At 41.3% G+C, this 13333-nt stretch overlaps 1 protein-coding gene across 2 annotated transcripts; it reads left to right on the top strand.

Moving 5' to 3' along the window:
• The first annotated feature begins 2102 nt into the window (after positions 1–2102).
• Positions 2103–8031, top strand: TMEM218 (transmembrane protein 218). 2 transcript variants are annotated; one of them, XM_072426499.1, is made up of 4 exons: positions 2103–2192; positions 3664–3774; positions 5298–5400; positions 7741–8031. In XM_072426499.1, exons 2-4 carry the CDS (start codon positions 3665–3667, stop codon positions 7873–7875), a joined length of 348 nt encoding a protein of 115 aa, XP_072282600.1. In that variant the 5' UTR covers positions 2103–2192; position 3664; the 3' UTR covers positions 7876–8031. The 2 variants fall into 2 exon arrangements, with proteins under 2 accessions (XP_072282600.1, XP_072282599.1); XM_072426498.1 differs by lacking the exon at positions 2103–2192 and adding an exon at positions 2926–3341.
• The last annotated feature ends 5302 nt before the right edge of the window (positions 8032–13333 follow it).

Here is a 13333-nt window from a genome sequence, read left to right as displayed (position 1 = left end):
TTTGTCTGATTTGTAAAATTTTTTCTTGGAGGTGAAGCAGCTCAGAACTTCACATTTCTTCTTCTGATCCTTGAGGTCCCTCTAGCGCTAATGTGTATGGGTGCAGCCAGATAAATGCAATCAGTCTCAGTATTTCTAAATTAACCCCCTCCGCTCACAGTCGTTCTTGTTTAAACTTTTGGTTTTGTTGCAGCCATTTATAGCGTCACAAGTGATGGGTATATAAAGTTAACACTGCAGTTATTTATGGTTTCTCCACTATTCACATCATAATATAGAAGCCAGGCATTGAGCAGGATTAGGCTTTTGGTAAACTGCAGCATTTTACTGCATGCTCAACCGCCCTCTCTCCCATTCAATCTAATGGGAGTGAATGGGAACAAATTCGTGCAGACGTTTGTATTTGTGTTGCATATGTGATTTGGAAGGACTAATCGCATGGTTATAGATCACAAGTAAAAAGAACCCCGAGTCCTATTTTTTTCAGAATTAATTGCTTTGCCATTGTGACATTCACCCCTCCTTCATCCAGGTGTTTAATGGAAGTACTGTTTTTGTTATTTGTAGCAACCAATAGGATTTATTCTTGCTAACCTTTGCAGAGAGAACCTGCTTTGTGAAAGAGAACCCTTCTATTTCTTAACCATGTGAACATAGTGGTATTACTCTTCTTTTACCAAAATAGAATTGCTACTCACAATGGCCAATCATCAAATTGCCACTAAGAAAGACTAATTTTCAGCTACTACTGGGCAACTGTAAAGATTTATTGACAGCTAGGTAGAACTGAGCAGCATCTCAGTCCATGGGATAGAGAAAGGGGCCCCGGTACCCATTGGACCTACATCTAGTACAAAAGGGCACCCATGTCCCGGAGGACATAACTATTGGCCATAGTTAGATACCTACCTGCAAATTCACAATGAAGGATGGACTTGTGTTCGATTGTCCTACCTGGACTGCCTGCCTGGTGCCCAAATTTAAAGTATAACTGCGCTTCAAGTGCATTTATCCTAATTTGCCCTGACTTAAACTCCCCCCCCCCCCCACTTCTACTACTTTACTAATCGCTGCCTAACCTCCTACCTACTTAGTAGCAGCTGAACCCTAACCCTCACCCTCACTACTTTACTAATTGTTGCCTAACCTAAGCTCCTGCCTACCTAGTACCAACCTAACCTACGACCCTCCAACCTACTTCTACTACTTTACTAATTGTTGCTTAACCTTAACCTCCTCCATACCAATGTTATATTATGGGACATATTGTTATATTATGGAATATATTGTTATGTTATAGGACATATTGTGTATGTTATGGATATATTGTTATATTATGGGACATATTTATTATGTTATGGGACATATTGTTATATTATGGAATATATTGTTATGTTATGGATATTTTGTTATATTATGGGGCATAGTGTTATGTTATGGAACATATTGTTATGTTATGGAATATATTGTTATATTATGGGACATATTTATTATGTTATGGGACATATTGTTATATTATGGGACATATTGGTATATTATGAACATATTGTTATATTATGGGACATATTGTTATATTATGGACATATTGTTATGTTGTGGAATATATTGTTATGTTATAGACATTTTGTTATGTTATGGACATATTGTTATATTATGAACATATTGTTATATTATGGGGCATATTGTTATGTTATGGAATATATTGTTATATTATTGGACATATTGTTATGTTATGAAATATATTGTTATATTATGGACATATTGTTATATTATGGGACATATTTATTATGTTATGGGACATCTTATATTATGGACATATTGTTATTTTATGGACAAATTGTTATGTTATAGGACATATTGTTATGTTATGAAATATATTGTTATATTATGGACATATTGTGATGTTATGGAATATATTGTTATATAATGGGACATATTGCTATGTTATGGAAGGCTGCTAGGTGTAAAAGACGCCGCACTGTTGCCAAGTAACGAGTTCCACCCAATCAGTGAGAAAGTGTGTGATGAGAGGGAGGCTGTAATTGGCGCAACTGTTTAGGGAACGATGTATTCCAAGGGCTGATTGGCTGGGTTGGCTTGTTGTTAGATCGGTCGGGTGGTGAATGAGACTGGCATGGAGGTTCTGTAGTAAGGGCTGTGCAGAGAGGAACATTTGTACCGGCATACACAAGGTAAGGGGAGGGGGTAATGAGCTCCGAGGGGTTAATATCGAGGAAGGGGAGGTACTGGACTCAGAGGGGGGGTACCATACGGGGAAAGGTTACATGGAATACAGGAGGTGTCATGGAGTATTACCTGACTCAGAAGGGGTACTTTGGGGGAAGCGTACTGGGATAAAGGGAGGTATCATGGGGGGTGGTGGAACTAGTCACAGAGGGGGTACCATGGTAGGGGGTTACAGGGTCGGCCAGAGGGGTATTATGAGGGTGTTGGGTTCATAAATCGGTTAGAGGGGGTAATATGAGGGTGCTGTGTTCATGGGTCTGTCAGAGGGGGTATTATGAGGGTGTTGGGTTCATAGATTGATCAGAGGGGGTATTATGAGGGTGCTGGGTTCATAGATTGGTCAGAGGGGGTAATATGAGGGTGCTGGGTTCATGGATCAGTCAGAGGGGGTTTTATGAGGGTGTTGGGTTTATAGATTGATCAGAGGGGGTATTATGAGGGTGCTGGGTTCATAGATTGATCATAGGGGGTATTATGAGGGTGCTGGGTTCATAGATTGGTCAGAGGGGGTATTAGGAGGGTGCTGGGTTCATAGATTGGTCAGAGGGGGTATTATTAGGGTGCTGGGTTCATGCATAGACAAGAGGAGGTATTATGAGGCTGTTAGGTTCATAGACAAGCCGGAGGGGGTATTTTGAGGGTGCTGGATTTGTACATCAGCCAGAGGGGGTATTATGAGGATGTTGGGTTCATAGATCCGTCGGAGGGGTATTATGAGGTTGCTGGGTTCATAAATCAACTAATAGTGCAATACATTAGAACACAATTATTATCACAACCCATAATCTGAATAGCCCTAAAGGTTGTAGCTCTAGACAGAAGAGGAACCCATGCCAGGACAAATACATATCCTGCCACTACAGCCTGCCTTCAGGAGATGCTGGTCACCTGGCTGTCAAGTTGATTTTCTGGCTTCATCATCAACCCAGAACAAGAATGCAGCATGTGAGCCAGAGATCAAAGACCAAGGAGATCATTAATTGCCGCCTGTTCTCTCACCGAGAGCCGGGTTCCTTTATGCCAAGCTTGGTTTTTCCAAGCAGAAAAAGCTCCAATTCCTTGGTGTGTGGCAGGACCACAGAGCTCCTAGCAAGGTGCTGGAAACTTTGGAATGTTCCATTCTGACCCCATGCAGTAAAAGAGCCACGTTTATTTAACCATGCATTATTTCCAGCCAAAGTCCTGGTTGTAGTGCGGTCTGTGAGGATTGGGGTGGTGCGGACCAGCACTGAATGATGTTTCCATATCTTTGTACATGGCACATTCAGCCTATAGACATAAACTTATATTACATTGTATGAGTACTTCATGTACAGTATCCATGATAGATATATATATATATATATATATATATATATATATATATATATATATATAATAATAACAAAACTCTGTATATTTATTTCCTTTCTGCAGAATGGCGACAACGATCCTTGGTGTGGGCACAGGAGTGTTTGTTATCTCCGTTATCTGGATCGTCACCCTACTGTTGTGTGTGCTGCTGTCCCGCACATCTGGTACAACACGGTAAGAGCATCCCTGGTCTATTGAATCCTTATGAACTTATTGATGGACATAAAACACTGCAGTGCTCTTTTGTAAATAAGATTCTGGTCTGAAATCAGATTTTCGTACCCTTCTGTAGGTGAAGTGAAGAAGGGTTTTGTGGCCATCTGTGTACTTCTGTTATTAGAGAGCTTCTTATACCTGTCCAGCCTTGTGTGCCATGGTACCAGTGTATAAATAATAAATATATATATGTGTATATATATATAAAAATATAATTTTTTTTCCTTGGGATGTGTGTGTGTATTTATATATATATATATATATATATATATATATACATACATATACACACACACACACACACACACACACAAGGCTGGACAGTTTAATGACAAGTGTACACAGATGGACACAAAACCCTTCTTCACCTTTTTCACCTCACCTACCAAAGGCTATGAAAATCTGATTGCAGACCAGAATCTCTTTACATGGTCATAGACTGCCAGCATGGGGACATTTATTACTTTCTCAGCAATATTTGTACAGCGTAACACAAAGTTTAGCCTCCTGCCTGCAACTTTCCCTGATTCAAAGGTCTGCTTCCTTTAATTATCAGTAGTCAGGTGCTTCAGAGCCATCACTAGTTTGTTGCCTGGAGAAAGCGAGGGGTGCCTGGCGCCCAATATTTTCTTTCAGGACACTCTTCCCCGGATCCCAAACAAAGAGCTGCAAATACACAGCTATACATTCATGTTCCTATCCAGGCCCTGTAATCCCTCCCCAGGAGAAACTGTGCTGCATGATATCCATCCTTCCCACCACTCCTCCTCTGCTGCTTCTCTTTGTAGTTCTCATTGGCTTCCATTTCACCTTAGAATCAAATTCAAGACCTATTCGTCTTGCTCCTACTTTCTAATCATTTAAAAGAGCACTCAAAACCCATTTTTTCAAACTTGCCTGCCCATCTTTTTCTGTCTCTTAAACCCTCACTCTTTCCCAACTCTACATATCCCCCTCCTAATGTGTGATACTTCCCCCACCTCTTAGATTGTAAGCTCCTCTGGGCAGGGTACTCTCCTCCCCCTGAGTCACTGTGTGTATTCGTCTGTCATTTGAAACCCCTATTTATAGTACAGTACTGTGTAATATGCTGGCGCTATAAAAAAAAAAACCTGTTTATTAATATTATTATTAATAATAATAATATCAAATGTCCTCTAAATTTGACATCCCACTTCTCATTTCTCTACAATGTACAAGAAGTAAAAAAAAACACAAAAAGTAACTAGCAGAAGCCATCCTAATGAATATATATCCTGAGGAAGAATCTAAGCTGGGATGATCAGCAACTTCTGGCTGATGGGGCTGCACAATATTTACCAGTGAGCTGTAGGTTGGCCATCATTTATATAGATATAAGATAAACAGACTTTTATTAATAGACCAGAAGTGCATTTCATTTTGTTATTTGAGAGAAGTATTGCAATGATAACATGAATCCAGCATTCAGCATTATGTGAATGTTTTTCCCATTATCTTAGATTGCTGAACGTTGTGTTTTTCCTCCTGGCGTTGATCGTCACTCTTATTCTGGTCTTCTTTCCACGAGCGAGTGAGACGTCCACTCCAGAAAAGGAGTTTCAGGTATCTTGTCCGGAGGATTGTGGGCGGGTCTTCGATAAAAAGAGGGGTCGTATTGTTTGATTGGTTGTCTACATCGCTACCTAATGCCCAAACAGGCTGATCCAAGGAACTGACAGCTCATAGACAAAATTGTGAACCTGTCTTGGAAATGAAAGAAATATATAAATTAGCATAGAGATCATAGAAAACTTTATCTCAAGCCTGGGCTGGTTACTAAAACATTGCAGCCATTCACTCATTTCAAAATGATTCATTTTATAGCCATTGCAGTGGGGGGATCTTTGCGTCTGGAGGAAAAGAAGTTTAAGCTCCGGATAAGGAAGGGATTCTTCACTGTAAGGTCTGTGAAAATGTGGAATCAGCTCCCTCAGGAAATAGTTTCAGCAACTACTATAGATTGCTTTATAAAAAGCTGGATGATTTCTAGAAGCACAGAATATAACTGGGGATTAAGGCTTTAAAGTAAAGATAACAGAGACTGCTGATCCATGGACCATCCGATTGCCTCACAAGATCAGAAAGGAATTATTTTCCCTGTTGGAGCAAATTGAACCAGGGGAAGTTTATAGAGTTTTTTTTGCCTTCCTCTTGATCAACTATGTCTATAGGGTTTTATCTGGGATATGTTTATTTCCCCAGTGGTTGAACTCAATGGACTTATGTCTTTTTTTTCAACTAACAATGATTTTTTATCATTAGACATGACAGAGTCCATTATATTTAATTAGACAAGCCCTGTCTAATAAATGTGCAGTAAAGTATATTTTTTTTTCTTAGGTTTAGATTTGCTGTAAGATGAGTTTCTGTATCTGAAGTTCATTGAGTTCAGCCTTTATGCGGTGCAATACAGAACTCTCACATTATTAGGGCATTCTGGATTGTTGGTACAGTGGCAGAGCCTGTTCTGGGAATGCACACAGACCCCACGCATCCCCCCATCTTCTACATACTAGGTCATCGTATCCGGAATGGCTGCAATGTAGACAGCGGTCCTCTGATTTACCTAGCTATGCCAGTTCTTCTCGGAGAACTAATTATAAGATTTGTGCCTGCGTCTCCCTTTCCATCCTCCGTACCGCACAGCTCAATGTTCTATCCATAATACATGACTCGAGCTTTACACGCCGAAAGCCCACTAATTGGCTAATTAAAAAAACGAAGCGCCTAGTGCGGACAAACATGCCGTCCACGAGAGACTCGTTCAGTCAGGAAGCCAAGGTCAGCCTTTCATGCGGGTGCATCATCCTGACCTTTCTTGTTGTGCAGCATGTTTGGCAGCTCCCTGGGGGCCGGTCCATGGCGGAGGATTGGTCTGACCATCTTTTATGATATTACACTTTATTTCATGTCCGCCAGCAGAACAAAAAAAAAAAAGATCTTTTATTTGGCTGCTGTTCAAAAACATTTTTTATCCTAAGCCTGAAGTAGAGTGGTGGTAGCAGGACGAGGGGTGTATAGGGACCAACTGCAAGGCTGCTGTCACTTCTGAGCCAGCTCTTTGCACTCTCGTCCAGGGACCAACGCAGAAAATTTTTTAAGCAGAGTGGGAACAAATTGTAGGTGGGTGGCAGCCTCTATATTGTGACCCAGCTCTTCAGTAACCACCCAAAAACAGCCGAGTGCTTGCTGAAAAATGCTGGGTGGTGCACCCAACTAAAAGGGCCTGGGGAGAACACTGCTATTCTATTGTATGATGTGCACATACACCCAGCGGATTGAACTGCCGTCTTTCCAGTAAAAATGTTGAGTTCAGGTAAGCTTTAAGCTTCATACAAATGCTCAATTAGTATCACTCTTTGTGATTGCTTTACATGAGAAAATAAGGTTCCAGTAAAGACTGGCTGCTTACAAATGGTGCTCTATTATATCCTCCTCATTAGTTCATTGAGTTTCCCAGCATGGCAGATTGCTAAATGACATTCTGGGACCCCTGTAAGGACACAAGATGGACTCCCCAAAGTGATGAATATCTGGCATCTGTATAGAGATATATATTATAGTGGTTGGTGTTCCCAGAGAAATTGCAGAGATTTCCTGTCTGGACCGGAAGTGGTAAAAAATTATTTCAGTGGGGGACAAATGGGAAAAGGGTCAGAATTTCTGTCAACATAAAAATCTGGGTGCAGATTGCTGAATGACCAGGTGTCTTGCTTTATACAATGCTGTGCTAATATAAAACACCTGGCAGCCAATCAAATATTTTCCCGTGCTGCAGGTAAGTCACAGTCTGATCCGAGCTTTCAGCAATGCAGAAGCAAGCCCAAAATCTTCTCAGTAAAATGTATTTTGTTTGCACAGTTACTTCTGATATTTACCATATATGTTCTGTACCCGGTACAGATTGTGGACACGTTCTTCATCGGCCGCTACGTCCTGCTGTCTGTCATGAGCGTCATTTTCCTGGCCACTGCTTTCTTGTCTCTGTTGTACTACCTTCTAGAGCCTGTATACGCCAAACCTCTCCGGACCCGCTAATCTATCACACAGAGGGCTACCAACCAGCCAATGCTTTTGTTGTGTCCAGGTATTTTCTATAAGATGTATTTGTGTGATACAAAATAATTTCTACATTCAGATGTTTTATAGGAAAACCGAGGATTCCTTTTATAAATAAATTATTTATTTTCCAGACTCTGACTTTAATTTCTGGTGCCTATGGAGTCACAGTATGAAGTCCCACTCTGATGATCAGTTTGGTGGGTACATTGCGAGTATTGGCTCAGACACCCAATGTTTTACACATATTTGTGCATTGGGTAAAGGTGTCATGATCATCCTTTGACTTCAGTCACAAACAATTATATTAGTAATATGCTTGGATGTACTGGATCACTAAGTACAGACCATTTGCTTAGTACAGTCCATTGCTTAGTGGTCTGTCACTGAAGGGAGGGGAATATGGAGTGCTGTCACTGAGGGGGGGGAGGGGGGTAACGGAGGCCCATCACTGAGAGGAAGGGGGTAACGGGCCCGTCACTGAGGGGAAGGGGGGTAACGGGGGCCTGTCACTGAGGGGAAAGGGGGTGAAGGTCTCAAACTGAAGGGAAGTTATGGAAGTCTGTCACTGGGGGGTAATGGAGGTCTGGCATGTCACAGGGATGAGGGTTGACAAAGGTCTGCCACAGGTGGGAGGGGGGTTTTGGGGGTCTGCACTGTGCTCATATTTTACCTTTATAATTAATATGCAATTTGTAAAAATATTTTTTGTTGTCCAGGCGCTGTAGCCTCGGCCAGAACAAATATAACTGCTGTTAGTTCCTAACATTTGTTAGGTATTTGTTTTGGCCTGCGGGTGCCTTGCCAATTCATTGTATCACCCTCTACTTATTATGGGGGGGGAGTGTATGGAACGTGGCCACATTACACAACTCCCCGCATTCCAAGATAATTCACACTGATTTATTCTGGCTCAGGCTCGGGGTGAAAACACAAAATTTATGTGCACAATGGAGAGGTGTGAAGGCGGCCAGTTGGCCACGTGGACCTAATCATAACAATGGCTTAACATTTCATGTACCCCAGGGGCAAATTCACACAAAGTCAAAATCTCATTATCGCATGTTCACTATTACATCAACAATGTGTAGAACATGGAGTCCTGGAAAACCATTACTTAGATGAAAATCTTGGGCAACCCACCGGGGTTGAATTTGGCAATGAAATATTTGCTCCATATAGCTAAATTATCTCTAGGAATAGAACAGAGAATGGCGTACTGTAAAGGTTCAGAACTGGCTCGTACAAATAATCTTGTGACCCCTGGACGGAGTTACACACTTCTTTCCTGTCCTAGAGTGACAACACTCACTCCTTGTGATTTATCTTTATTTACACAGAACATGTGTTAGTCCATTTCTGGAAGGGTCTGTCCACCTGAAACTACCCCCCTCCCCTTTCACACCCATGGTACACACCCCAAGATGGGGAGATTTCCTTCTGTTATGTTCTGGTGGCTACAAAATGTTGGATTTGCCCCTTGATGACACCGATCACAAGAGAGGATCATCAGGCTTTGGTAGCCATTTATTTGATTGATCATTATAATGCACAGTATGCAATTAGAGGATAATCCTTGAACTTCAAAAACAAATATGGCGGCTGCTCAGAGCCTTTTAAAGTGCACACAGGAAGGGCTATTCATACACAGTACAAAAATTTCCCAGCACACCTCCAACCCAGCAAAAACACAACTTTGTTTTAACAATTTGTTTTCAATGAGGGTATTGGTTCCATACATTGACACATTTTTATGGAAGCCACACTGCCGTGTCAGGGCTTCTCTGTTACCCCTAAGTGCTCGTTCACACAGGGCAGATTGCAGGTGCTGAGCCTCCCTGTAATACACTGTCATAACCCTCACTAGACCTGGGGGCAAGCTCTTGCCCAACCCCAACCTACCCTGGGGGTTTGGTGCCTACCCTATGCAAGCTTAACTTAACAAGAGTCACTTGCTTATCCAATGCAAGGTTACTGTAAGACCAAGTGTCTACCAAACCCTAACATACCATAGACGCAAGTACCTACCCAGCTTACCCTAGGGACCAATGCTTACCAAACCCAAGCTTACCCTAAGGACAAGTGCTTACCATACCCAAGCTTACCCTAGGGACAAGCACTTACCCACACATGCCTACCTTAGGGGTAAGTACATACCCAACCCTAGCTTACCCTAGGAAACCAGTGCCTACCCAACCTTACCTTACCCTAGGGGCAAGTGTATGCCCAATCCTTGCTTACCCTAGGGCCACATTTCCTAGCCCAAACCCTAGCTTACCCTAGGGCCACATGCTTACCCAGTGCAAGCTTACCCTAGGAGCAAGTGTTTACCTAACCTTAGCTTACCCCAGGACCAAGTGCTTCCCACATAAGCGTTATCCCAGGGCAAGTGCTTACCTATGGACAGAAATGCTCCCATTTTCATTATGAAAACAAGTGAGGGTTGGTTAAGCATTTGCTGTATTTGGTGCTAGTTAACCACCTCCCAGCCTCCTTATGTGAACAAGTGCTGAATCAAATCCATACCAGCCCATATAAAGGACAAATAAAGCAAATAATAAACTGAATCAGGAGCCTAGAAATCACCCAAACAAACCTAAAAGTGCAAAGACACACAACATTCTTTAACACACAACAGTTGAATCACAAATCTTTATTAAATATTTCAGGAACATCAACAGATACTTTAATACAGTATTAAGGATAATATATTACTGAGATTACCGATTGGTATTGTACTTTCTGACTGTTTAAGAAGATGAAATACGGTTCAGTTCTGTTTTTTGTTTTTGTTTGTTTGCTTTTTTTTGTGTTTTTTTTGGTCTTTTATCAAAAAAGCAACAAAAAATTATCTAATAAAAAGTAAGGAAATGGGAGCTGGTAAAGTGAGGGCCGAGTCTGATTCCTTGATTGGCCTACGCATGGGAAGGGAACTTGAAAATATTGATGACAAGTCAGCCTAGTTTGGTGTCCCTCCACATACTTTATAAGGTTGTACTGTATAAAGTTGCTGGTCCCCATTTCCCAATGCAGAGTAATGCAGGGGAGCATGGTGTATTAGCCATGACTTACCTCTTTCTCTGTATACAGAGGAAGAAAGGGGAAGATGCAGCTTTATTATACATGGGGGCAGCTAAACTGGTCGAGCAAATTAGTACCCCACCTCCAGGTGGTGCTACGTTTTGCTTTTGGTTAGCTTAGGGCTAGGAATGGGAGTGGTTAAATGCATGGCATTGCACCTGGGCAAACTCTATTTTCAGAGGTAGGGGCTTGCAATGTCAGTTTCTATATTTCCTATTGTTTCTGTGTCATGAATAAAAAACCGTCAGAGATTCTAACTTTTCCCTCTAAAACTAGCAAAGAAACTTTATCTGGAGTTCCACTTTAAGCCCTCTGTTTAAATTTCTTGGCGAAGTCCTAAGAAAAGCATTGAAGTTAATTAGCACCTCGGCCTGGCTGGGCCCCGTCTATGTAGGAAACTGCATTATTGATTTAACCTTCAGAGAGAGGCTGAAGAACAACAGTGAGCCGGGCCGGTGGCACTGATCCACGTCTGCGTTGTACTGGAGTCACATGATCCTATCATTGTGTTTTCTTACTGCCCAGACATATTACTATTACTCGCTTCTTCCTGCTTCAGCTTTTATTTCCTCCTCGCCTATTGTTCTTATTAATTGCAATTGAAGCCTTTCCTGATTTTTTTTTTTTTTTTTTGCATTTTGAATTTTGTGAGGTCCTGCACAGTCTGCCTATGGCCAATCAGATGCCCACTTCCAATTTCCAAACTTGGGGAAAAATGCTATTGGCTAAAGCAATGCTCATTTGTTTTTTACATGGGAACAAACTAAACTAAAATTTGGATAACAAAATGTTACTGAAAGAATAAAGTTCCAGAAAATGATTGGAAGCAGCAAATCAATTGTTATGAGTGTCACAAATACATAATGCATAAAGTTAGACTTGTAGCAACAAGAGGGGGCACCAAACCAAAAAGTTTTTTCAAGCTTACTGGTTCTGGAACTGCTGCTGCTTCCAATGGGTCACCCTGTGCCAGGGGTTTTGAGAAATCTTTAAGCAACAAAAAAGAAAGGATCTCCAAACCAATGAGTCTGCTAATTTAATTTTCCATCAAAAATTGCAAATCCAACGCGTTTCAGGGTCTAAGAGGCTGCGTCAAGGATTAATATGGGGACAAAATGTGACCAAAGTTTGATCAAGATATTGCCTATTACTGAAAATGCTAGGCACTGTGTCAGAGCTTATTTCAAAAGATCACATTTAAGTGTTGTGTAGTTATACTAAGTCCTGATGAAGAGAGATTTCTATGGCCCCTGAATGGACTCACATTCTTGATGGCGCTTATATAGAACTTCATAAAAAATTACATTTGTGAACTTTTAATTATTGTCTTGTTGCTCTTTTTTTCCTGTTGCTTCACATATTCTTGAACCATTTTTTTGCTATTAAATTTTCCATCAAAGCCTACAAATCTAACATGTTTCAGGGGCTAAGAAACTGCATCAGGGAAAGATATGGGGACAAAACGGGATCCAAGTTTGACTTTCATATACAAGATCTGTAAGTGGGTCATGCCTCAGTGCTGATAATGCTGCGCAGTGTAGCAGTTACAGAGCTTCTTTCAACATTCCATTTGAATGTTGTTTTACGGATGAAGTGAGATTTCTGTGCACCCTGAAACACGTTAGTTTGCATACTTATTGGAAAAATACATTTGTGGACCTTTATATATTAGTTTGACACTCTTTTCTGTTGCTTCAAGTGTCTTTGAACCATTGGTACATGGCGACCTTTTTGGCAATAGTCGCTGTTGCAGGGCCAGTGAGCTACAAATATGTGGTCTTATAAAATTAAATCTTGGAACACTGTAATGCCAACTTCTTTAGCCCATGGCCTATTGTTCTGTGGGCCTTCCACCAGTTTTTTATAGCTTGACCCCCCCCCCCCCCCCTTAACCACCACCACCCTTATTATAGTAACATATATCCTAATGCTAATGCACCCATCTATGAACCCCCAAAATTCAGTGAGCTTCTACTTTCCTGTAGTAAGCTGACAACTCAGTTGTCAGCCCAGCCTAGTTCTCCTCTGTGGACGACACAACACTTCCTCCTTACGTTACATAGATTGTGAGATGTTCTGTAGTCCAGACCAACAATGCTGGGAATTTCAGTGCAGCGTCAGCTGACTACAGGAAGTTAGAAAGTCACTGAATCTCTGGTAGATCTTCTTGTGGACAGAATATGTTTTTGGCATAAAATTTAATCATTAAAATATGGAATCTGTCTGCTAACGATCCAAATCCTTGTATCTAAAAACAACAAAACAGCCCTATATAGAGCTCTCCAGTAATCAGCCGGCCTGTGTATCATGGTCACATCTTGCAGAAGATGAATAGTCTTCCAGCTGGAGGTGAATG

The sequence above is a fragment of the Pyxicephalus adspersus genome, chromosome 11 (assembly GCF_032062135.1).
Source record: "Pyxicephalus adspersus chromosome 11, UCB_Pads_2.0, whole genome shotgun sequence".
Lineage (NCBI taxonomy): Eukaryota > Metazoa > Chordata > Amphibia > Anura > Pyxicephalidae > Pyxicephalus > Pyxicephalus adspersus.
Note: the sequence above shows the minus strand (reverse complement) of the source record. Positions and strands in the feature narration are given on the sequence as shown.